The sequence below is a fragment of the Magallana gigas genome, chromosome 10 (genome assembly GCF_963853765.1).
Source record: "Magallana gigas chromosome 10, xbMagGiga1.1, whole genome shotgun sequence".
Lineage (NCBI taxonomy): Eukaryota > Metazoa > Mollusca > Bivalvia > Ostreida > Ostreidae > Magallana > Magallana gigas.
Window position 1 is genome coordinate 3908768 of NC_088862.1, and position 27673 is coordinate 3936440.

The 27673-nt window shown below is 32.1% G+C and overlaps 2 protein-coding genes across 3 annotated transcripts in view; both read right to left on the minus strand.

Annotated features, from left to right (window-relative positions):
* Positions 1 to 25592, minus strand: part of LOC105334499 (uncharacterized) — a 49257-nt gene extending 23665 nt beyond the window's left edge. The window contains exon 1 of one of the 2 annotated variants that reach the window (XM_066073078.1): positions 25416 to 25592. The gene's annotated coding sequence lies outside the window, so the exon portion shown is untranslated. The remainder of the gene's footprint in view (positions 1 to 25415) is intronic. The other variant, XM_066073079.1, reaches the window with a different exon arrangement.
* On the minus strand, positions 4008 to 6355 carry LOC117684866 (uncharacterized). The gene is made up of 3 exons (XM_066073745.1): positions 6112 to 6355; positions 5576 to 5745; positions 4008 to 5258 (listed from the first exon to the last, which is right to left on the minus strand). The coding sequence occupies exons 1-3, from the start codon at positions 6274 to 6276 to the stop codon at positions 4205 to 4207; spliced, it is 1389 nt and encodes a 462-aa protein (XP_065929817.1). The 5' UTR covers positions 6277 to 6355; the 3' UTR covers positions 4008 to 4204.
* Positions 25593 to 27673: the final 2081 nt, after the last annotated feature.

Consider the following 27673-nt stretch of genomic DNA (forward strand, 5'->3'; position numbering starts at 1 on the left):
TTTTGTTGATAATACTAAATAGTATTTATGAAGATATTGAATTAGTTTAAATTGGTTTTTACATGTCATTTTATCTATGAAATTGTAATTCTCTACATTACATTTTTGTAAACAACTATAAGACTTGAGCTTTGTTTAAATGACAACCAATTCTTTTCTCTGTATTTCGCTTGTAACTTGACGTTAACATTTAATATTTTGGTCAATCATTTAAAATGACCAGTTAACCATTTTATACATAAAAAATAAAATTTTTGATCTTAAATCTTGTCCAAGTCCCTTTAACAGAGTATAATACTCATTATCACAAAAATATTATATAGCAGTTATTAGTTCTATTTTCCTGGTCAACTTACATAACAGTGGACATTAATATCGTAACTGTAGGTGTTGAATTCAGAAACAGAGGAAATTCTGCTTGATCAGACGAGAGCCTTAGAATTAAATCTTTTCAACATTTTTGTTTTAAATTAATTAATGGTTTAAGACAAATTTTAAAAATTTCATTTGCAATTGAAATGCAGCATTTAAAAATCATATTTATTATGTGAATGATTGTTAGGACTATTCAAAGAGTTACGATGTCTGCAGTCTCCACACCCATATATATATTAATAAAAAAAACTTTCCCTCTGCTTTTTTCATGTACATCTTTATATTCATTTATAATACATCACTGCCCTAAGGAACTATTTATTGCATTGATGATTTAGCTATTAAATTAACCAACTCATTAAAGGATAACTTTCATCCATGCTGTCAATCTGCACTTAAAAATCTTTAAAATGCTTTGATAAGTGGTGTTTTCTATTGAATTGTTACAAGCGTTTTTTAAACTCTGATTTGTAAAGACTCTATTGTTTAAACCAATCATGGTAATCTGGATTGGAATAAAAAGTGTTAGGGTCGGCGCATAAAAAATAGGGCCGGGTGGGAAACCGGAAACACACATATTTTTTTTTAGCCTAATAACAATCACAATGACCTTAATGCATGGATGCTGTTTGATTACTGTTCTTATCAAATATTTCATATCATTAATGAATATATTAATTATTATATTATTTTTTTATTACATTTTTTATAAATATAGCATATTCTAAATAGCGACATATCATATATATATCTATACCTTGTATAAGGCAAAAATTACAATATGAGCGATTTGACGTTATCATCAAGTGTGGTGCATAAACGCTATTGTGGATGAAAAAAAAGTGTATTGATAAGCTTAATAAAAAATGCATTACATGTGAAATGTTTTATCTTAACCTCTCTGAAAATGACTAACCACCGTAAATGATTGAATGGGCGCCCATGTCAGATATATTGATATTTAAGTGCATCCGTGAAAAAGTGTTAGCTGATTTCACGCAATTAATGGTGCATAAAATGAACTAGGTGTGATTTTGTTATGTTTAACACATTTTTTAATTTAATCGTTTTAATGTCTTGACATTCAATTGAAGATTAATAATGACATGCAAAAAATGAAGTCATAATCGCACTTGATTTCAAATGTTTAGGGTTTTTTGAAAATGAGAGAGTTAGGGTAGTGATGGAGTTAGAGGACTGTGCGATATATAAATGATATTATAGCATATGAAAAGGAAAATATAAATTGCAATTATTAAATGCTGATTCTTTTCCAAATTTGAATTAATTATGAAAATAACAAAAAAGAAGTGGACAATGACAATCGGTTTAAAACTTTAGGTTCGGTATTCCGTCGTTTCGATTGACGAGTTATCGCTCTTGAATGCAGGTATAAACACTTCCGGTAGAATTGAAAGTAAGCATAAAGTCAAATCCCCGCTATAATTTGAACCAAACATTATGCATTTAGATAGTAAAACAACGATAGAAGATATTCTTAATTACAAGAAAACCGATATTCAGTCGTATTTAAAGAGTAAAGGTAAAAAAATAAGCGGCACGAAGCTTGAACTGGCGAGAAGAGCGTACGAAACAAACAAGGATGACGATGTAAATATTAAGTCTGTTGTCAATTCTGAGCCCAATCTAGTCGATGAAAAAATAGTTTCAATAGACTCTTTAAAAACCGGCTGGACTTCTGAAATACAATTAATTCCAAAAATATCTCACAATGATGTTGAAAATTACCTATTACACAGCAGTCACAGGACGGAAGACAAGGAAAAGATGGAGTGTTATCGTCAATTTATCAGAGGTTTTAACTTTTTTAAGGAAGGATACGTACAAAAAATAATGATTAACTTAATTTCCGAAGAAAGCAAATTTTGCTATATCCGTTCGAAATGCAGCCCATCTATGAAACAGGGAATGTACAACCAATGGATATTAGTGTCACGAGATTCTCCATGCACTATAACAAAGGCATATTGCTCGTGTCCTGCAGGGTATAGTATTGTTTATTTTAATTTTTTGAGAATTTTTCCCCTAAAAATTAATACTAACGTCATTTTATGTTTAAGTATGTAGTAACCAGTTGAATTATACAGTGTTTGTTATCACTAGTATCAGCACATGGAAGCCCTTTATCAAGGAATTATACATGTAGCTATATGTATACATTTATACCGCATATCATTATTAATTTAAGGCATTTAAATTTTATTGACATGTTACTTTAAAACTTTAAATTCTTATCAAAATTATCAATTTCAGACTTGGTGAGGGGTGCACCCATATTGCAGGCCTTCTCTTTTCCCTGGAAGATATAAACACAACAGACAAAAATGAAGAGCCATGTACATCAAAGCCCTGCGAGTGGTCAAAGCCAAGCAAGAGAAAGCGAGAGGCGGACATGGTGAAAAACATTCAATTCAAAAAGCTTAAATATGGTAAAGAACCTTCAGAAAAATCAAGATGTGAATTCCCCCCTCCTGTACCAAATGATTCTTTCAGAACACAATTGTGTTGTAAGTTGAGCAACATCAATTCAAATGCTGTTTTATTGCAAATGATAACACCTGAAAAAAACTGTGAAGTTCATAGCGATTTAAATGTTGCTCGATTTGAAGAGGTGGAAACCTCTGAATACATAAGTTACAAGTCTGACAAATACATTGATATAAAAGAGTTGATAAGCCCCTGTTCAACAGCTAAGAAAGCAATAGAAGCAATATCTAATGTATCTCTTGACATAATTAAAGAGTTAGAAATTAGAACACGTGGTCAAAATCAAAATGAAATGTGGAAAACTGCAAGAAAATGCAGAATAACTAGTTCCAACTTTCATGATGTATATGTCCGTAAGGATTCAACATCCCCTGAAAAACTAATCGAAAAATTTGTTGGAAAAGGTCATGACTCCATAGATACCCCAGCATTAAGGTGGGGAAGGAAATATGAACCAATTGCTCGAAAAAGATACATAGCACATAAAAAGCTTTTTAACAAACAGAAAGTAAATGTAGTCGACTGTGGTTTGTTCCTAAGTGAGCATCATGCATATCTGGGATCAAGTCCTGATGGTATTGTGTATTGTGATAAAAAAGATTCAAGGAAATTATTAGAAATAAAATGTCCATACAGTGTTAGGGAAAAAACAATCATTGAAGCTTGCAAATTGAGTGGCTTTTGCTGTATATATGATGAAGATACAAATGAAATATCATTAAAGTCTACACACCGATATTACAGTCAGGTGCAAGGTCAAATGGCCATTTGCAAAATTGATACATGTGATTTTGTCTTGTACACTAAAAAAGACTTTAAAATAGTTGAGGTCTCCTTTGATGCAGATTATTGGGATAAATTAAAGAAGAAACTTCATGAGTTTTATATTGACAACATGATTCCTTCATTACTCTCTTGAGCCTGGAGGATGTATTAAAGATCCATGGAACATGTTATTGAATTCAAGTACCCGGTCCTGATGAAATAATAAATTAATGGACATTTCGATGTAAACCTTATATCATAATCAATGAAATCTATTATTACTATAGAAATATGTATTGCAATAGAAATATGTACTGGTATTGCAAATTTTATTTATAGATACATATGTGAACAATGAATTTGATTAAATTGATATTGATATGCAAATTCAATAAACACATGTACAACAAATTTCATTTGTCTTCTTATTTTCATGTTTGTTACATTAGATTTTATCAAAAATGCACATTTTAGATTTATAACAATGAGATGTGTGCATGTTTTATTTATAATAACATGATTATCACAGATACAACATATATCCTAGTACTTATTCCTACTTTACAAGAGGTGGTAAAAGATTTGTCAGAGATGCACACACAAAAAAAACTTCATCTACAATGTCACATAAGCTTATTGGTATAACTCCTTGCAGAATACGAAAGTTCTTGATCTGCTCCATTTTGCGCTCAACATGTATGCGTGCAGATGCAATCCTCCTGGTGCTTTCAACTTCCTTCTTGGTAAATTGATTTTTGGTCAGAAAAGGAGGGCAGTACAATTTAACTCCACGTTGTGATAAATCGCCCTTAATATGTATAAATCCTTTGTCCACCATAACAGCATCACCCTCCTCTAGGAGATCATATAGTCCACTTTCTCTGGTTATCTGGGTATCCGATACTGACCCACCCCAAAGACGAGATACAAAAACTACTGCTCCAATTTTGTCGATGCCAATCAAAGACTTCAGTGTATTGTGGCCCTTGTAGTTGGAAAAAGTCTGACTCTGGGTTTGTAGAGATGAAGGAGTTTGAACAAATATTTCTGTACAGTCCAAGACAATACGAGTATCTCTGAACTTCTCAAAACACTTAGGAATCGCTTTCATCTCTTTCAATGGTGGTAAAAACACAATTGTCTGCAAACACTGACACATTAACTGAATCCATGCCTTGAAGATCCTTGATATTCTTCCAGACGAAATTTTAAATCTAAATTCCAAATCTTTGAGTAAAAGACCAAGCCTTAATCGCATGAGAACCATAAAAAATTCATCCTCAATTCTAAGCTTCCTCTTGGCTCCCCCTTTCTTTGCATCAGTTTCTGTTTTCATAGCTGAAGAATCCAACACAAGCTTGTCTGCTCCCTGTTGTATTAGGCTTTCAAATAATGCTCTGTATGTGCCATAATCAGGGAGTCCAGTATAAAACAACATTTTGTCATTATTGTCCTTAATATCGTCAATGGTTATCTCTGGGAGTTCACAGTTCAAAAAGTTGTCCAAAGAGGATGGCAGAATATCCTTGCTAGCTTTGCTATCAGTAGAATCGATATCTAAATTTCGATGTTGGGGGGATGGTCCTTTCACTATTTGATGTACAGAATAACTGAAAAAATAAGATAATTAATGTTAAAATTTTCAATTCAATTTTTCCAATAGTAACGAACACTTGATTTTGTGTAAACTTTTCAACTACCATAGTCAAAGGATCATATTTCTGACATTCTCAGAATAATTGCATAGTTATGCTCATTATCTGACTTTTATAATAAATAATAAATATAAGTAAATAACACTGTTAAAATGTTCATTCAGGTTATTATGGTTACAAATATGTGTACTTGATTTTTTAAATAGAATATTTTTTTATATACATGATAAAGTATAACATGTTATTATGATACAAAGTGTTACAGTACTCACTTGTGGTCATTAACATCTACTGCCTGGGCTGGGCTTTCTATGTTCATCTTATTACTGTTCGTTGACAGTCTTACTTTTACTGATTTCACTGTCTTGTGAGGAAGGAAAAGGGTTGGAACTTGATTGTTCCAAGTCCTTCCATTTCCTTCAGGGAAGTGGTCAGAACACACCTGAATTCAATGAAAAAGTTCATAATCAATAAGCATTTGGAGAGAGAGAGAGAGAGAGAGAGAGAGAGAGAGAGAGAGAGAGAGAGAGAGAGAGGCATGGAGGTGGGTCTGATTTGTTGAGGAAACTGCGTTTTTTATAACATGTAAGGTGGCGACGATTTGTATGTGCCTCCAATGAAAAAGTTCATCATCAATACGCTTTCGGGGAGAGAGAGAGAGAGAGAGAGAGAGAGAGAGAGAGAGAGAGAGAGAGAGAGAGAGGAGGCAAGGGAGAGGGTCCTGATTTGTTGAGGAAAGTGCGTTTTTATAACATGTAAGGTGGCGGCGATTTGTATGTGCCTCCAATTTACTGAGAGAAATTCTTACCTGAGTTCGCTTGGGATTAAAGTGTTTACGGCTTATAGCTCTAAGCCACGCAGTGCGAAGGTGTTGTTTCTTTGGTAATTCATGCAGTTTTACCGGTTTACCAAATCTACCAATACGCCCAGAGACATTGTGACAGTCTTTAACGGCACAGTAATTTTTCCCCATGTTATTGTTTATAACCGGAAGTGAACAATACCTGCACTCACGAAGGATAACTCTTGCATGACTTGACTATCGAAAATCGGGAATTCCATTTATCAAAAATGAAGTTCTTTGTTTGAAGCAGCCATATTGGACGTATGATAAAAGGATCAATCAATGACAAGGATAAATTTGTTAGTGTGCAAAGGGAATTTTTAAAACATGCAAGATATAAAAGTGCTGATTTTGTGAAGTAAATTGAGGTTAACTATCTCGATGCGTTGATATTTTCACTACTGACAGTGGTTTTAGCTTGTTTTTATTTTTGTTACATTAATTATGCTTTTTAACTTGGGGATCACGAACTATCGGCTGATTGTTTATCGGCGAAAAATGAGCAAAATTGAAAATCTGATGCAATATAAACAACATACTAAAAGTCGGTATGATCATGATAAGATCATAGTGGTCTTTGTGTAATGGTTGATTAATGCAATGTGTTTTGTTAAAATGCTAAACAATTACAATCTAAACAGGGATTATTTTCCCTGATGGAAACATGTAGTTATAGAAAGGATTCATTTTGAGAAAGAAATTGTGCTCTTTCTTTGTTTTAGTGCATTTTTCCTCTGTTTTAATTGTTTACAATTTTCTTGTTACTAACTGTATTTGATTGTCAAGCTTCAATTTATAAACTAAATGCAGAGTATGTTTGTACACAGAGCTGAGACCATGCTTTAGTTTGTTTACATTTTAAATGGTGAATAGGAAATACCAAGTTTAAAATCTAAAGTTGAATGTAATAAACTCATGTGAACAAAAATATGACATAAATCTAGCAGAATTGTGAGCTCTGTATCTTGCTCATTAGTTTACGATTGATGCTGAAATTTTGGTTGATCATTATAAATGCATCGCTTAACATTAAATACTTGTACAGAAAAATTAAAAGGATGATATGCTATACATGTAACTACATGTACTTTCTTGAGCCCCTTCTTATTCGATGAGTCATATGAAATTTTCACCAATTTTTTTATTAATAGTTTTTTAAAAACGGGTAAACAAAAAGACATCTTTTAAACAGTTTCCATAGTTCTGACACCTTATTATTATGAGGATAAATGTATTATCGTTTTTTAAAAAAAATTGCAGCGGAAAATCATCTTTGTAACCATATGTTGTTTTTGATTAAAGATGAAGATGGGTGGGTCTTAATACTGTAATAGAAAAGGAGGAAATGAGCATATAAATACATTGAAAACATAATTATGGTTGGACCGGTAATCGAACCCATGACCCCTGCAACCCCAGGCAGGAGCTCTACCACTAAGCTATCCAGGCTGATATCAACGGTCCATGATATAGCCCCAACTACTACATTCCTCCTTCCTTAAATGTCTTTGCCCTCAAAGACCAGCTGTGGTTCTTTCCTTTGGCAGGTGTTCACCTGTTATTTCCATGGGTTGGTTCTCACCAATGTAAAGGAAAAAGAGGAAATGAGCATATAAATATATTGAAAACATATAGCTGGACTGGGAATTAAACCGGGGACCCCTGCAACTCCAGTCAAGAGCTCTACCACATAGCCATCCATTCATCCAAGCAGATATTCACAGTCTATTTAGCTCCAACTACTCAGTACATTAGAGTTATATGCTTGTCAATACTTTGATTAGAAAAGCTCTTTAACATATCAGGTAACAACATTTTCTGTTGAGTGTATTAATCGATTATGTGAGTTATAAAACGTCACACAAGTTACGCCAGGTAAATAGCAATCGTTTATAATGGGAAAGACCAATTAAATTTTTGGGCTAAATAAGGGAATTGTAAGTTAACCCCTACCCAAAATTTAGTCACATATCTTGCAAAGGATATTTTTATTTTCCGTATAAATGATATTCCATAACGGTACATATGTCAAAGATTAACTATATGGCCATATGGCACAATATCCTTTAAATGCCCATATGAAGCCATTGTTGCTCAGGTGAGCGATGTGGCCCAGGGGCCTCTTGTTTTATTCATTCGGATTTTACCTTAAAATAGAATCTGATATGAAAAATAATTTGAAATGAACGAAAAACCGCATTAGGCCTATAAAAAAAAATTGTGTGTTTAGGGTAATTACATTGATGGAAAAATTAAGTTAGGTAGGTAGGGATTTTGTTTTATTTTATCATATTTTTTTCTGCATGAATCCTAAGAATGTTTGTTTGTTTCATATTATAAAACAGATTTTTTAATAGAAATAATATAAAATTCACAATTGGATAAAAACAGACATCTAAAAATGGTAGGATTGGGGCATTTTTTTTTTTTTAGTTTAGGTTGGGTTACCCTAAACACACAACTTTCTTTTTTAGGCCTTATTTTACTTTTTAAGGCGTCGAGCTAATGCTGGGCAGCCTTCTAGCGATCGTCTGGATTGGCAATCGTCCAAAAATTCATGCTCTGCACTGCTTTTTAAATGCGCACAAGAAATCAGTTCCTTAAACTATTAAACGTATTACAAGATTTTTTTTCCATTTATTCAACTACATTGTGTACAAAAAATCCAACTTTGCCTCCCTGGTAATTGACAACTCACTGCATGAGTATAAATTTGCCTAATCAAGAATGGCTGAAGAATACAATAAGGTGTAAACATTCACTAAATATAGACTGGCAATGCCTGTCTGATATGCGTACGATAGAGACAGAGGACCAGTCTACACTAAATATTATTTTAGTTTATCGCTTACATTTTAATTGGAGACCGTGTCCGATAGAAATCAAATTTTATATGTAAATTTATTTGTTATCGGGCACGGCCTCCAAAAAAAATGTAAGCGATAAACGTATATAGTGATTTTGTTGCAATAAATAAACACGATAATGCAGTCGGTTTGGTCGAGCATTTTAAATAGCATGTGTTTTGGATTTGTTTGTAAACAACCATACCATAGGTAATCTTGTTTCAAACGGGAAATGAAATAAATAAAAGTATGTTTTATTATTATAATTAGGGACACACTGTAAATGTATTCAAATTATGAACCTTGAAAATTGTTCAAAGACTGTTTAAAGCAGAAAGAAAATATAATTTATTTTTGAACTTTGAAATTTCTTTGATATTTGTAACCATGATGAGTTATTGTATTATAAACGTATCGCAACCTAATTTATAAGGAAATATACTTATTTTTGTTTTTAAAGCACACAAAACATAATTCATTTACTTTTTAGCTCACCTGAGCTGAAAGCTCAAGTGAGCTATTCTGATCACATTTTGTCCGTCGTCCGTCTGTCCGTCTGTCCGTCTGTAAACTTTTTACATTTTGAACTTCTTCTCTAAAACCGCTTATCCAATTTCAACCAAATTTGGCACAAAGCATCCTTATGGGAGGGCGAATATAAATTGCAGAAATAAAAGTTTGATCTGTATTCAAATTGGAGAAAACCTTGAAACTGTAGAAAAGGGGGGGTGCATTTTTAAAAATCTTCTTCTCAAGAACTACCGAGGCAAATTCAACCTAGTTTAGCATAAATTATCCTTATGGGAAGGAAAATATAAATTGCAAAAATTAAGTGGTAATTCTGTTTCAAATCTGAGTTATTACGAAAATAATAATAAAGGAAATGCGTGTTTCAATCAGTTTAATAGCTTCGGGTTCGGCATCCGGTAAAATGATTCCATACTTCTAAAACGAGGTTCTTTGTTTAAAGCAGCAATGACATTATACGAAAAAGGGTCGATCTGACTATGATGAATTTGCTTGTTGTGCAACAGTTCGCGTATGAAGGGAAATTTTGAAACATACAAAATATATTGGTGCCGATTTTGTGAAGTAAATTGAGGCTAAATATTTCAATGCGTTGACAGTTTTCACACATGACGTTGGTGTTGGCTTGTTCTGATTTTCGTTTCGTTCTCATTATGCTTTGTAACCTGGAAACTATCGTCTGTATTTCGTGATTTTTACGTATCAAATCAAACAGAGACTTTGGTAAATCAAACAGTTAACTGTTTACCTGCGCAAATTAAGCAAAATCGGATGTAGGGGTACTGAAATACAATTCATTCTATCGGTAATTCGGCATTATCTTTTGCGTAATGGTACATGTAGATTAATGCAATAGGTTTTGTTGAGATGCTCGGCATTTTTTCGAGTTTATTCAGTTTAAATAGAGTTTGATATCGCTGACGATATATATATGTATATATATGATTCATTTCGAAAAAATAAAATTGTGTTCTTCATTTGTTATACATGTAGTGCATGTTTCTTGTGTTTAATTGTTTACAATTTCTATTTACTAACCATATTTGAGTGTTAAGCTTCGAATTAAAAGCAAGATACAGAGATTTGCTCACAATTCTATGTTTGTACACAGATCTTAAAAACTAAAGCTTAAAAAAGTAAAAAATTTGTCAATATTAATATTTATTAAGAAAATTTTCAAAGTCTGTTCTTCCAAGAACCAACTTTAACAACTTATTGTATTGTAAACTTAACCTTTTTAGCTCACCTGAGGGTGGGGCCACAATGGGGGGTCGAAGTTTAACAAATGAATATATAGAGTAAATCTTTAAAAATCTCCTCCTCAGAAACTAATCAGCCAGGAAAGCTGAAACTTGTGTGAAAGCATCATCAGGTAATGTAGATACAAATTTGTGAACATCATGATCCCCAGAGGTAGGGTGGGGCCACAATGAAGGATCGAAGTTTTACATAGGAATATATAGAATAAATCTTTAAAAATCTTCTTCTCAGAAACTAATCGGCCAGGAAAGCTGACACTTGTGTGGAAGGATCCTCAGGTAGTGTAGATTCAAAGTTGTGAAAATCATGACCCCCGGGGTACGGTGAGGCCACAATGGGGGATCGAAGTTTAACATAGGAATATATAGAGTAAATCTTTAAAAATCTTCTTCTCAGAAACTAATCAGCCAGGAAAGCTGAAACTTGTGTGAAAGCATCCTCAGGTAATGTAGATTCATAGTTGTGAAAATCATGACCCCTGGGGGTAGGGTGGGGCCACAATGGGGGATCGAAGTTTAAAATAGGAATATTTTCCTGGGTGTGTTTGAATTTTTTTTACACAGACATTAAAGTGGTAGGAATGATTGATTTCACAGTTGAAACCAAAGTAATTTGCTAAATATTGTTTTAAGCTTACTTTTTCACAAAAACAAGAAATCACATGCGGGGCCGATATGTCTATTTGCCTCTTAAAATCCTAATAATAATCCAATTTATCAAAAGGTAAATTTTTAGTATAATTATTGTTTGTTTTCAATAACATGTAAGAATTTGCTTTGGGAGATTTCCATGAGTTTCATAATTTTAGGTAAAAGATATCAAAGTGCTACTTTTTACCTCATCGAGACAAAGTCGGGGGGAGCATATGCTATACCCTCAGAGTCAGCGACCCACCTGGTTGGAGTTTTTGTTGCAGGTCCTGTTTCTAACTTATTACTTTTCCTATCTTCACCAAACTTGCATGGATTATGCATCTGGACCTTCTCATGGTCTTGAGAGACTTGCATGCTTAATCTGGGCTATGAATTTAAGATGCTGGATGAGGTTAAGGTTTTTAGAGCAGGTTAAATTTTTTTGAGCTGGTGCCCTCTGATGATCATATCTTAGTTACTACTAGTTCTAACTTCACCAAGCTTGCATGAATGGTGTATCTTATGATACTGATAAACCTGGCAAGCTTGAATGCTGAGTCTGACCCATAGGTTTTGGATGCTGGAAGAGGTTAAGGTTTTGAGAGCTGGTTGAAGGTTTTGGAGCAGGTGCCCTTTGATGATTATATCTTAGTAACTACTGGTCCAAACTTGCACTGATGGTGCGTCTGATGATACTGATGCAATTGAAAGGCTTGAATGCTTAATCTGAGCCTTTAAAACAATATTGTATAATATGATATTGGTTTCTATAATATATAATTATATCACATGTTGTAAAACTATTGATATTGTAATATATAATATTGTATCATGTGATATGATATTTTATAATATGATAATGTATTATATAATACATTACTACATGTGTATATTATACAAATGTTGAATGGGGTTTAGGGCAACATTGATTTTATAAGCCCCCAAGGGACGAAATATTGCCCGATGCAAAGCAGAGGGCAATATTTTCGTCTCAAAGGAGCTAATATAATCAACGTTGCCTGAAAACACAGTCAACATTTGTTTTGTTTTATGAAGAAACAAACCAAAATTTAAGAAAGTAATTGAAAAAGCTTAAATTTTTGTGGAAGCATTCTCTGGTAGTGTAGATATGAGTTTGTTTTAATTATGGTCCCCAGGGGTAGGGTTGGGCCACAATGGGGGGGTCAAATTTTTACATAAGGAATACATAGACTAAATCTTCAAAAAGCTTCTTCTAAAAAACCAATTAGAAAGGAAAGCTGAAACTTGCGTGAAAGCATCCTCAGGTAGGTCATAAACCCTGGGGGTAGGGTGGGCCATAATAGGGGGTGTTGAATTTTCACATAAGAATCTATATATATAGAGTAAACCTTCAAAAGTATTTTCTCAGAAACCATTTGGCCAGTTGTTGCAATTTTTGGTGTAAAGCATCTCTATGGTAAAAGAAATGTAAATGTTGAAATTCATGGCTTTACCACTCCCAGGGCACCACAGTCGGGGCCAAATATGCAAAAATGGCCAGTTTTCAAAAATCTTCCTCTCTACTCCCACACATGTGATGAAAAACTGAATGCATGTTTATAATGTCTATGAAGCCCTCTACCAAAACTGTGAAATTCATGGCCCCTGGGTCAGGGGTTCAGGCTCTAGGGTGGGGCCAATTTAGTAAAAATGTATTAACTCTAAGAACATCTTCTCTACTCCCATATATATTTGAGAAAAACTAAATGCATGGTTATAATGTCCATAAAGTTCTCTACCTAAATTGTGAAATTCATGACCGTTGGGTAAGGGGTTCAGGCCCTTGGGCGGGGCCAATATAGCCGTATAGTGAAAATGTATTAAATCTTAGAAAATCTTCTTTACGCCCACTCATGTGGGAAAATTACCGAATGCATGGTTATAATGTCAATGAACTCCTCTACCTATATGGTTAAATTCATGGCCCCTGGGTCAGGGGTTCAGGCCGTAAAGGGGGTTGGCAGTATGGCTATAAAGTGTTAATGTGTATAATGTTTAAAAATCTTTGTTTACTTTATTTTTTATTTTGATGTTAACAAGGAAGTCCTTTACAAAAACTGTAAATTTCATGTCCTCTGGAGTATGGATTTTAACTCTAGGTTGGGACCAAAATGAATGTATAGTGTTAATGCATATAATGTTTAGAAATTATCATTTATACTACCACACACCTGTAAGGAAAACTAAATTCATAATTTTGTAGATCAGGAAGCCCTCTTACAAAATTATAAATTTTATGTCCCCCGAGGGTAGGGATTCTGACTCTAGGACAGGGCCAAAATAATCATATTGTGTTAATGCATTTAATGTTTAAAAGAAATGTCTTCTTTACTTCTGCTGACATTGAATAAAAACTGACTGCATTTAAAAAAGAAAATATAGCCATCCATCAAAAATTAAAATTTCATGTCTCCCAATCTAGGGATTTGAATCTAGGGCGCAACCAAAACACTCGTATAGTGTATAAGGTAGGGGTTCTTAATGCAGGGTGTGGCCAAAATGGTCATTTAGTGTTAATGTATATATAATATTTAAACAAGGTCTACTGACAGAGTAAAGAATGACTGCATATTTAGAAGAAAAAAACATTAAGCCGTCATCTTTAATAATATTTCATGTCACCTACATGTAAGACAAGGATTATGGCTGAGAGGGGTGGGTGGGTATATATGTCTTACTATTTATTCTGCTCAGGAATTTCAATAAAAGAAATCAGTAATTTCACATATAAAAAAAAAATAAAGAAAGAATGGAACTGTCTATCAAACTTGCATATAGTGAAACCATTTGGAAAGAGTGCAAAGGGGGGGGGGGGGGTTAATGGAGTTATTACCCTTGATACATGTACTTCATAAAATTTTAGCCAATAGCTGGCACAGTGTCAGTAAACAGAAAAATATTGTAGAGTTTTAAAAACTAATAGTTATAAAAACTACTTCAAAACTCTATGTAAAATTTTGTAAAAGGATACAAAATAGTTTGGAACTGTGTCTCAGGTGAGCAATGTGGTCATGGGCCTCTTGTTTATTTTTTTTTAAAGTATATTGATAATCATATAGTTATCCATTACAAAATACAAATTGTTCAATGGTAAATAGCATAATAATATGCAAGCTAGTGATTGTTGAATGAAAGATTTATTAAAGATTGGGAATAACGAAGGTGTCAATAGGCACCTGAGTCCCGGAATGTGTGCAAATAAAATCTGAGAAATCCCAGCAAATAGCGAGATTTCTCAAACGTGAAACAGTGAGGGAGTGTGGTCTGCATGGTTGATGTGGAGTAAAAATAGTATCTTAAAAATCAATGTATTATGAAAATTCACAACAGACCCATGTTTTTCAAGGAAAAAGTACACATTAAGCATGGTGTGTTGCAACCACTATTGAAATAAAACCACTATTGAAATAAATTATTTCAATAGTGGTTGGGAATGCATTTCATTAGAAAAATCACTTTGCAACCACTATTGAAATAAAACCGCTATTGAAATAAATTATTTCAATACTGGTTGGGAATGTATTTCATCTGAAGAATCACTTTACAGCCGCTACTGAAATACAACCACTACTAAAATAAAATATTTAAATAGTATTCCAGGATGTATTCCATATTGAAAATCAATTTACAGACACTGTTGAAGTACAACTACAATCAGAATTATTTTTTCAATCGTAGCTTAGAATGAATTTCTTTATTAATTTTTCTTTGAAATTTTACATTTTTTTCTTTACATTTCTATTTCTACAAACATATCATGTCCTATGATATTGTGTATTATTTGCACAATATGTAAACATCTTGTAAATTGCCAGAACTTCTATTCAAACCCCCTGTATATTGAATAATTATTTATTGATAAATATTATTATAAATATCACTATTAATATCAATTATTTCCATAAGGGTTGGGGGTTACTTCACTAAGACCACTATTGAAATATATTATTTCAATAGTGGTTAAGGATGCAATTCATTTCAACCACTATTGAAATATATTATTTCAATAGTGGTTAAGGATGCAATTCATTTCAACCACTATTGAAATAATTTATTTCAATAGTGGTTGGGGATACCTTTCATTTCAACCACTATTGAAATACAGTATTTCAATAGCGGTTAATGATGCATTTCAGTTTTATGTCTATTATTATGTCTGTTTGTAGCACTTTCCTTTCTGCTAGCGGAGTTTCTTAAGAAAAGAAGTATGCCTTATGAGATGATGAATTCCTTTTTGATTTTTATGTTCTTTGATTTACCTCTATAAGGTCATGTTTACAATACCACCTGTCATCTGGAACTGAAAGTGTTATGAACAGTCGGAATAATAGGCATTAAAATAACATCCTACCACTATTAAAATATTTTATTTCAATAATGGTTGTAATGAACGGCATCCTTAACCACAATTGAAATAAATTATTTCAATAGTGGTTGTGATGAAATGCATACCTAACCACTATTGAAATAATTTATTTCAATAGGGGTTGAAAAAAAAAGCATACCCAACCACTATTGAAATAATCTATTTCATTCAATATTGGTCATAATGAAGTACATCCCCAACCATTATTGAAACTATTTATTTTAATAGGGATATTCATTATTACATAAATCTATAATGATATATAAGCTATAAATTATGTTTTAATATGCAGGGGTTTTGAATAGAAGTTCTGGCAATTTACAACGTTGTCTTCTAGTACAAATAATTTACAATTTCCATAAAACATGATATATCTATAGAAAGAGAAAGGTAAAGAAAAAATATGAAAACAATTTTATATGTTAATCTGCAAGGATTGGTTATTTTTGCAAACCAGTGAAAATCCTAAAATAAGTACATTTATATCATAGTCTTGATTACTATTACCATAAAATATGCAGGTCTTTAGTACCTTAATTGTGTATTTGAATTGTTTGTTAAATAAAAACAAATGTATATGCATGTTTATCTGCGAGAATTGGTCATTTACTTCTACACAGCAGTGAAAATTGTACAATAATTGTGTATTTGATATTATTCGTTAGATTTCTTGCATTTCAAAATAGTTTGCAAATATGATATACAACTTCTTTCTTTCCAAATGTGTAACATAATAGTGATTACATAGTTATATTTATAAGTAATTCATTCCCATCTACAATTATAAAAAAAATAATAGTAGTTTAACTTTAATGGTGTCTGTAAAGTAGTTCTTATCATGAAATACATCCCCAACCTCTATTAAATCATTACTTCAATAGTGGTTGTATTTCAATAGCGGTTGCAAAGTGATTTTTCTAATGAAATACGCCCCCAACCACTATTGAAATAATTTATTTCAATAGTGGTTTTATTTCAATAGTGGTTGCAAGGTGATTTTTCTAATGAAATACATTCCCAACCACTATTGAAATAATTTATTTCAATAGTGGTTTTATTTCAATGGTGGTTGCAAGGTGATTTTTCTAATAAAATACATTCCCAACCACTATTGAAAATTTTTATTTCAATACTGGTTTTATTTCAATAGTGGTTGCAACACACTTTGCAACCACTATTGAAATAAAACCACTATTGAAATAAATTATTTCAATACTGGTTGGGAATGTATTTCATCTGAAGAATTACTTTACAATCAGTATTAAAATACAACCACTACTAAAATAGAATATTTAAATAGTATTCCGGGATGTATTCCATTTTGAAAATCAATTTACAGACACTATTGAAGTACAACTATAATTAAAACAATTTTTTCAATTGTAGCTTAGAATGAATTGCTTCATTAATTTTTCTTTGAAAATGTACATTTTTTTCTTTACATTTCTCTTTCTACAAACATAAGTCCTATAATATTGTATATTATATGCACAATTGTGAACATCTTGTAAATTGACAGAACTTCTATTCAAACCCCCTGTATATTGAATAATTATATATTGATAGATATTATTATAAATATCACAATTAATATAAATTATTTCAATACGCACTGTCTATTTTGGATTGAAGATGCACCAAAATTGCATACAGATTCTGATTGTGAAGTAGCTGACTTTATTGATACGTATGTTACCTGTGAAATTCCTTGTGAAGATGATGAAACATATGAAATAGTTAAAAGCGTTCAATCACACAGCAAGTCGCATTCAAAGTCATGTAAAAAGGGTTCTAAAGAATGTAGATTCAATTTTCCACGACCACCATCAGAAAAAACTTTTGTGTGTCATCCACAACAGGAAAATATTAATATAAGACTGTTGATTTGAATCTCTCAGAAGAAGAATACGATAAAGTTATTCGTCACAATATTGAAGAGACCAACCGAAAAGATAGATCGAAAGAACTTTTAACAAGGATTTGGAATTATATTAAAGAAAATGACTCGACAGAAATGGTTGCTGAAGAACTGTTCCAGACATTAGGTATTACTCAAGAACAGTTCGAAGAGGCAAACAACTCTCTTACAAAGTCAACATGTGTTGTCCTTAAACGAAATCCTAAAGAATCATGGATCAATCAGTACAACGCACAGCTACTCGCCTGCTGGAATGCAAATATGGACATTCAATATATAACTGATGCATATGCATGCGTGGTCTATATAGTGTCTTACATTTCAAAAGCAGAAAGAGAAATGAGTCAAATTTTGGATTGCACCCAACGAGAAGCAAGAGATGGTAATCATGAAGCAAAAACTGCCATGAAGAAACTTGGAGCAGCATATTTACATCACAGAGAAGTTAGTGCTCAAGAGGCTGCTTTCAGAGTATGCAATTTGCAGTTGAAAGGATGTTCAAGAAAAGTTCAGTTTATACCTATAGGCGAAAATCCAATTCGTATGAGTCTACCTTTAAAAGTTTTGGAAAAAAAATCAGATGCTGATGAAAAAATTTGGATGTCAAGCCTTACGGAGAAATACAGTGCAAGGCCTATCTCTAATGAATTTGATAGTATGTGCTTGGCTGCATTCTGTTCAGAGTATAGAGTTTTAGCTTCATCACAAGTATCAAAAAATCCAAGAAGTCCCATTCATTCATTGCAAAAGAACTTGGGTTTCATTCGGAAAAGAACATTAACTGAAAAAGCTGTCATACGCTATCCACGATTTTCACCCGACAAAGCACCTGAGAAATATTATCTCAGTATTTTGCAATTATTTTGTCCACATAGATCAATCGAAGAATTTAAATCAAGAAATACCTACGAGAAATTTTATAATTCTCTAGGTATTAAACAAACAGTTGAAAAGAACCGTCGTTCATTTGAAAAAGATATAGACGCCTTAGAAAAAGCTGAAGAAACTCTAGAAAACGGTGGTATTCAGGAAAATGCATGGTCACAGATTTGTCCAGAAATAGAAGTTGAAAGGCTCGAATGTATAAGTGAGAAAGAAGCTCAAGAAACTGACGATATTGAATTGGAATTGCAAGTTCCTGATTTGCTAGAAAAGTCTTCGAATTCAGTTGAAATTTCCCAACCTTTAATTTCAAAAGATGAAGGCTCAAAGATTATACGATCTTTAAATGAAACCCAACAAAGGATTTTCTACAAACTGAAATCATGGTGTCTTGAAACAATTGGTGGAAGACAGCCTTCGCAACTACAAGTTTTTATCACAGGAGGTGCTGGAACGGGGAAAAGTCATTTGATAAAAAGCATTTACTATGAATTATCCCGATTGTTTGCTCCTTCCCTTGCAAATCCTGACGATATATCTGTATTGTTAACGGCGCCGACTGGTGTAGCAGCATTTAATATTGGAGGAGCAACTATTCACAGTACATTTGCCATACCTGGAAACAGCGCTTTGCCATTAGAATATCAACCACTTGGTGATGATAAGTTAAATACTCTTAGAACAAAACTTGGGCAGCTAAAATTGTTGATAATTGATGAAATCTCGATGGTTGATAAAAAAATGTTGACCTACATACATGGCCGTTTAAGACAAATTAAACAAACCGGAGATTTCACCCCATTTGGAAATGTGAGCGTTTTAGCCTTTGCGGACTTTTACCAATTACCACCAGTTAAGGGAAAACCCCTTTTCATAAACGATTGCTACTTTGATCTTTGGAATGATTCTTTCAAACTTGTGACTTTGACCGACATCATGAGACAAAAGGAAGATAAACAATTTGCCGAGCTTCTCAACAGATGTAGAATAAAGGTTAAGAAGGAAAACTTAAATTCGGAGGACAAAGATTTACTACAGAGCAGAGAAAATGACGAAATTGTTAATGCATTACATATATTTTCGACAAACGCTCAAGTCAATGAATTCAATGCACAAGCATTAGCTTCACTCTGTTCAAATAATGAAATAGAACCAACGGTTTTAAAAGCCGAAGACTGTGTCAAACAAAAGGCATCACGAGGAGAACAGAAAGTAAACACGCTTTCGTCGGTTAAAAAACAATTCAGATTAGTAAAAGAGCTTCAAATGTGTGTTGGTGCACGTGTTATGCTGATTTACAACGTAGATATTGCAGATGGTTTGGTTAACGGTGCATTTGGAACTGTTACAAAATTGGTACATGGAAAGGCGAATACATCGGAAGTGAAGTTGATAGAAGTTTGTTTTGACAATAACAATGTTGGTAAACGACGGGGAACAAAAGTAAATAGCGAACTTAGAGTTCTAATCGAGCGGGTAGAAGAAATGGTAGGAAAGGGCGGTAACATTGTTAGAAAACAATTTCCATTAAAGCTTGCCTGGGCATGTTCTGTTCATAAAGTGCAAGGTTTAACCGTTTCTAAAGCAGTTGTATCATTGAAAAAGATTTTTCAACCAGGACAAGCTTATGTTGCCTTAAGCCGTGTAACTTCTCTGGAAGGTTTAACGTTGCGAAATTTCAATGAAAAGTCAATATATTCAAATCCATGTATCCAGGAATCTCTAGCCTCGATGGATCAGTTTCTTGAAACAGAGAAAGAGGTGACTGAAAAGACACTGACAGTGTTGTATCACAACATAGAGGGCTTGCAAAACCATTTAGAAGATCTTAAGATTACTTTAAGAAACAAAAATATTGATTTCATATGTTTAGTAGAAACATGGCTCACAAATGAAATAGCTCCTAATACGGAATTGAATTCGTTTGCTTCAGTTCATCAACTTCGCAAAAATTCATACACTTCGGACAATGCGATACAAACTCAAGCCAAAGGAGGAGTATCTGTATACAGAGGGCTTAACAGACAATGCCAGTATGAACGAGTTATTCTACCTATTGACAATCTTGAATACATAGCTTTTAAAGCAAGTAATGTATTATTTATTACATTGTACAGACCCTCGTCGTATTCTGTTGAAGGCTTTTTGAAAACAATGAATAAAATGTTAGTAGTTGTTCAGACTTTGAATCTTCCTTGCCTTATTATTGGTGATTTTAATCAAAACATAAACAATGGGAGCTCTTCGATTAAACAGTTAATGGAGAGAAATGGATATACTCAACTAGTAACGGAAGTAACTACTGATAGTGGAACAATGATAGATCATGTGTATGGCAAAGATATTAATGCAAGAATATCAATGATTCCAACATACTATAGTTACCATGAAGCGCTTGAATTGTCAGTTTTTTGAGTTTCTTAACTCCAGTAAATCAGATTGTGTTTATATGAGAAAATGATATATAAGAAATTTATTTTATCCTCTTGATGAGACCAAAACGTTGTTAAAAAAAACTCCGGGTTTATTTTAAGTGTTCTGTCAAAAAGAAGTGTTTATTATAAATGTATATAGTTAAAAATCAATTCGTTTATTGGAATTCCATGTTAATTTAAGATCAAATCAAAGTAACTATAACAGGTTTTATATTTATAATAACTCGCACAATGTATATGTATAATGATACACACAATGCGCAGACCAGAAAAGTTTGTGGGTAGACAATTCGAAAGAATTAGGGATCTGCAGGGGCTAACGAACAAAACAGCCCTTTAGCTGTAACTTTTCGACTTTTCGACTCCTTATAGGAGTTTGGAAGGCCCAAAGATCATCACTTCTTTAAATTTCAAAATTTTATTTAGTAAGAGTAATATTGCTTTGCTGTAAGAATGTAGAGCATAAATACTGTAGGCATACCAAGTTTTGTGTCCGAGGAATGAATACTTACTTCATTATGATTTTCTTGAAAATATTCCTCTGGAAATTAGAAGTGTAACTACCTGTAAAGTTCTGGAGTTATCTTTCTTTTGGCATTGCACTACTCATAAATTCCTATCTAAGCAAATGGGTGTTCAGAAAATTTGAAAATAGATTACAGATTTTTTTTGACATTTTAAACAAAAAAGGGGAAACTGGGGCTGTCGAAAAGCCCTTACTTTTTGTTGAAGACAAAAACAGTTCTAGTTATTATTCTTATACTCGACAAAGTTTCGTCAGCGATTTTTTGAAAACGGAAAAACATATTAAAACACGAATGCTATAATCTTATAGCACCTTTATATGACACGCGTATGTAAGGTTTTGGACTTCCGGTTCCGGCACTTCCGGTTTTGAGAAGGGAAATACTAAAAATTCATTGAAACATAATATCTTTATTATTTTTTGAGTTAGAGCATTCAAATTTAAGAATTAGATGCATCTTGTCCAGTTGTACAAAATCGTAAGCGTGGGCATTCCTCTATCTCTTACCATTTTTGAGATATTAAGGCTCGAACTTGAGAAAAGGGGGGATGTAAAGCCAAAAAAATTTCAAAAACCCTTCAAATTTTAATAAGACGCCAAAATATTGTTCAGATAGAACTATTAAACATATATTCCAAGTTTGAATAAAAGATATTGAGTACTTCCGGTTTTATGAGCCTATGAAAAATTGTCTATGGGAGTTTCAATGTTAAGCTAAAATCACGCGTGTCACGTTTTCTCAAAAAGTTTTGGAGTAATTATTACAACATTTTTTTTTAATAATGACACAACCAATGCGCAGACCGGAAAAGTTTTTGGGTAGACAATTCGAAAGAATAAGGGATCTGCAGGGGCCAACGTTCAAAACAGCCCTTTAGCTGTAATTTTTTACCTTTCATCTAATTTCCAAAATCTTTTCAGTTTATTGTTCAGATTAAAGAGTACAATCTTAAAATTATGCTCCGAGGGGCCACTTTTTGACTCCTTATAGGGGTTTTGAAAGCCCAAAGATCATCAGTTGTTGAAATTTCAAATTTTTTTTAGTAAGAGTTCTTTCGCTTTGTTGTAAGAATGTAAAGCATAAATACTATAGGCATACCAAGTTTTGTGTCCGAGGAATGAATACTTACTTCACAATGATTTTTTGAAAATATTCCTCTGGAAATTAGAAGTGTAACTACCTGTAAAATTCTGGAGTTATCTTTCTTTTCACATTGCACTACTCATAAGATCATATCCAAGCAACTGGGGATACCAAGGCGTTTAGAACACTTGGAAAAAACTTAGAGAATAATTTTTTTTTGAACATTTAATTAAAAAGGGATAATAGGGCTGTCGAAAAGCCCTTACTTTTTGTTGAAGACAAAAAAAGTTCTAGTTATTATTATTCTTCTCGACAAAGTTTCGTCATGGATTTTTTGAAAACGGAACCGAAAAATAAAAATTTAATATTAGATTCTTTTAGCAATTGTTTAGTTCTCCCGTATGTCCGTTTTTGGATTTCCGGTCTATACGTATACTTCCGGTTTACACATGTAAAAAACAAAATATTAAAAGGACCTTTGTATCTATTTTATTTTTTAATTATTAACTATGAAATTTTGGATTTAGATACTTCATAGTTTGATATACAAAATTGTAAGCGACAACTTTTTTGTATCTCTTGCTGTTTTCGAGATATTAGACTTCAAACTATGAAAAAAGGGGGGATGAAAAAAGTAAAAATTGAAATAACCACCAAATTTGTTAAATGAGGAATGGGAAATGTTAAAACTGTCATAATTATCATATATTTAAAGTTTCGTTTGAAACCATTGAGAACTTCCGGTTTTATAAGTTGATTAAAAATCGTCTATGGGTGTTTTAATGTTAAACTGAATTCACGCGTGCCACGTTTTCTCAAAGAGTTTTCAAGTAAATATTTTCATATTTAATTTTTATAATGAAGGACCAAATACGGAGACCGGAAAAGGTTTTGGGATTAAAATTTTGAAAAATAAGGGATCTAGAGGGGTCAAAGTTGAAAACAACCCTTTAGCTGTATCTTTTTTATTTTTCATCCAATTTTCAAAATCTTTTCGGTTAATAGTTCAGAATAAAGAGTACAATTTAAAAATTATGGTCCAAGGGGCCACTTTTTGACTCCTTATAGGGGTTTGAATGGCCTAAAGATCATAACTTGTTTAAATTTCAAAATTATTTTTTGGAAGAGTTATCTCGCTTTGCTCTAAAAATGTAGAGCACAAATACTCTCAACATACCAAGTTTTGCGTCCAAGGAATGAATATTTACTTTGGAATGATTTTTTGAAAATATTCTTCTGAAAATTACAGGTGTAGCTATTTGCTAAATTCTGGAGTTATCTTTCTTTTCACACTGCAGTTCTAATAAATTCCTATCTAAGCAACTGGTTATACCAATTTGAAAATAGATTAGAGATATTTTTTTTGACACTTTAAATAAAAAAGGGAAACTGGGGCTGTCGAAAAGCCCTTACTTTTTGTTGAAGACAAAAAAAGTTCTAGTTATTATTATTCTTCTCGACAAAGTTTCGTCATAGATTTTTTGAAAACGGAACAGAAAAATAAAAATTTAATGATAGATTCTTTTAGCAATTGTTTAGTTCTCCCGTATGTCCCTTTTTGGACTTCCGGTCTATATACTTCCGGTTTACACATGCAAAAAACAAAATATTAAAAGGACCTTTGTATCTATTTTATTTTTTGATTATTAACAAAGAAATTTTGGATTTAGATACTTCATAGTATGATATGCAAAATCGTAAGCGACAACTTTTTTGTATCTCTTGCTGTTTTTGAGATATTAGACTTCAAGCTATGAAAAGGGGGGGGGGGGGGTGAAAAAAATGAAAATTGAAATAACCACCAAATTTTTTAAATGAGGAATGGAAAATGTTAAAACTGTCATAATTATCATATATGTAAAGTTTCGTTTGAAACAATTGAGAACTTCCGGTTTTATAAGTTGATAAAAAATCGTCTATGGGTGTTTTAATGTTAAACTGAATTCACGCGTGCCACTTTTTCTCAAACAGTTTTCAAGTAAATATTTCCATATTTAATATTTATATTGAGGGACCTAATTTGCAGACCGGAAAATGTTTTGAGATAAAAATTTTCAAAGATAAGAGATCCACAGGGGTCAAAGCCAAAGACAACCCATTAGCTGTATCTTTTTTATTTTTCATCCGATTTTTAAAATCTTTTTGGTTTTAAGTTTGAGTAAAGAGTACAATGTATAAATTATGGTCCGTAGGGCCATTGATTTACTTCTTATAGAAGTATTACGGGTGTGAATATTGCAACCTTTTAATCGAAAAATTGATTTAGAAAGAGTTATCTCGCTTTGCTCAATGAACGTAGAACATTAATACTCTAAGCATACCACGTTTTCTATTTGAGAAAGGAATACTTACTTTTTATGATTTTTTGGAAATATTCTTTTAGAAATTAATAGTATATTTACTTTTAAAGTGCTGCAGTTATCTTTTTTTGACATTGCATTTATATAAGGTTATATTTCTAATAGGCAACTGATTATACCAAGGCAGTAAAGAATTTTAAAATAAAAAAAAAGATACGATTTTACCTGACATTTACAATCAAAAAAGAGAAAGGGGATGTCGAAAAGCCCTTACTTTTTGTTGAAGACAAAAAAAGTTCTAGTTTCAATTTGCTATTAGGTTCGGACTGATTACATGTATATATATTTTGTTTGCTGCTAATGAAGATTACATTCTTTAAGATATTTTATGACCTTATTACAAAACACAATATCTCATAGGACCGAATGAAATATTACATGAAATAATAAATATCGAAAATTTACATTACCAAAAATGCAGATCAATTTATAAGGGGTAAACATCTTCAAACGACCACTCCAGTCTTGAGAGTTTCACAATTCTATTTTTACTAAAACAATCCTATAAATATAGGCGATGTACCACAATATCAACACTAACGGTACATAATATACATTACACGGAAATATTACAAAATTGCTTTAAAATTGTTTTGTATGTGTAATAAAATAGGTTAATCACTTGATTTATGTCTCCGTAATAGGAAATTGGTTTTCATAGTTGAGGGCTGATTTCCGTTTAAATGAAGTAAAACAAAATGGGAAAAATATAAATATCTACTTCCTGGTGACCAATATTTTTTAGGACGTATAATTAGTTCTTTATCAAAGTTAATGTGATTTTTATAATTTTTTAAAAGTAACATACATTATTTGAAGATAAACTTGCAAACTTTTAATAATTGTTTGGAGAAAGGGTTAGCAAAATATATCTGACAGATTGAAAATTGCCAATGACAGCTAACTGATAGCATACTGTTAGCATACTATCAACATATTAATTAATGACTAAATATCGCATAGAATAGCAGATTCACCTATTTAAGTTACAAACTGACTTTTTATAATTCTAGGAGATGGTGAAGGTTTTGGTGGGTTTGATTGAAAATGTAACAATAGGCAAGGTCCCTAAAAGAAAACAATGTGTGAGCATTTAGCTTGTTATACATCTAATGGGGTTGTGATTGCAATCTTTAGATTCAATTCACATCAGTTCGGAGTGGCTGTTACAAACGAATACAACTTTAACGAAATACTGGTATATCTTTCTAAATCTGTATTGTTTCCTTTTTCAATGAGGATGGTTAATATTATATGACAATTTTGTCTGAAAATGAAAGGTTAATTCACGTGAGAATGTGTGAAAGCGGTGTAAAACGAAAGCTACGCCCTTTTGATTGCATCTTTAAACAGCATATGTCTATGTGGTTTGAGTGTTTGCTGTTTTATTCGCAACTTTTGGACGTTTGGACGCTTGTATTATTTTGGTTGGTTTACTAATTAAAGTTTAAAAAAATTAAATGAGTGCAATATGTTAGCATTGTATTCATCACCGTAAAAACATTACACTATTTTCTTGATACAGACATTGATTTACAAGTCTTTAATTTTTTATTTAAGGTTCCTCCACACACCAAACTTTTATCTAACAAAGGATCTTTTTTGTAATATAATTTCACAAAACAGAGATTAATATGGGCCTTCAATTTTTTTATATGATTTTTTGGGGGTATTTTTAAATAATAATGGGGGAAAATATTTTGACTGCAAACAGGGTGTTTTAGAGCTTGAAACTTGGTGTCAGGTAGTGTGTAAAATATTAAAAATAAATACATGCCAAAAATGGTCTGGTCAAATTGTTCATTTTTTAAATAAAAAATATTTCTAAAAATTGAAATTGTTATTCTTTTATATCTTTTCAATCCACGAATGAAATCTGAAGAATAACAAATAGTCACATAAAGCCATTATCAAACAATAATAATTTACAAAGAAATTGGAATGAAAATGCTAAATTTTTGAAAAATTCCAACTGATTTTATTTGAACTGATCCCAATTAAAAAAAAAAAGATCCCAATCAGCATTATCTTAAAAATTGAAATTTTACAAAAATACTGCAGTTTATTCTAAGTAATTAATATGCATTATAAGATCAGTAAATGGAAAAAAGAACATTTTACAGCCAAACAATCTGAATTTTTTGCAAAATTGTGATTTATTCTTACTTTACATGAGTTAGTTTGGGATCAGTTTAATTATAACAGGGATCGGTTTGAATTTAAGATTTTACAGTTGTTCTTAAATTTCTCTTTCTTGTTGAAATATGATTGTATAGCAATTGTTCAATGCGAGTAATAGTAATTTGTGATTTTATCTATTTAAAAAACATCTAAAATTCTTGATTTTCATTTTTATAATTTTTTTGAATTAAATAATATTATGAAGTATTTTTCAAAAATGATTCTTTATCGATCCATCAAATAAAACTGTTGTATCGAGCCACCTTAACGACAATCATTTCGTAATAGTAAACTAAAAAATATTTATTTGAACAGTACAATCTGCTGAGTCAAAAAATTTCAATAGTTTATGTATCTTTAGGCATCAATATCAGAGCAACTTAAATTTGGTATCTAAAAGTTATTCATAGACAAATTTTAAACTTTAATAATATTACTTTTTAAATTATCAAACTTTGATTTAAAATTTATCAAAATCTGATATATC

Excerpts from the sequence above, each read along its gene's own strand:
- LOC117684866 (XM_066073745.1), bottom strand. The coding sequence starts at position 6,276 with ATGGGGAAAAATTACTGTGCCGTTAAAGACTGTCACAATGTCTCTGGG. Across the intron at positions 5,746-6,111 it reads TTAATCCCAAGCGAACTCAG|GTGTGTTCTGACCACTTCCC; the intron begins GTAAGAATTTCT and ends CATTGAATTCAG. Across the intron at positions 5,259-5,575 it reads GTAGATGTTAATGACCACAA|TTATTCTGTACATCAAATAG; the intron begins GTGAGTACTGTA and ends TTATTTTTTCAG.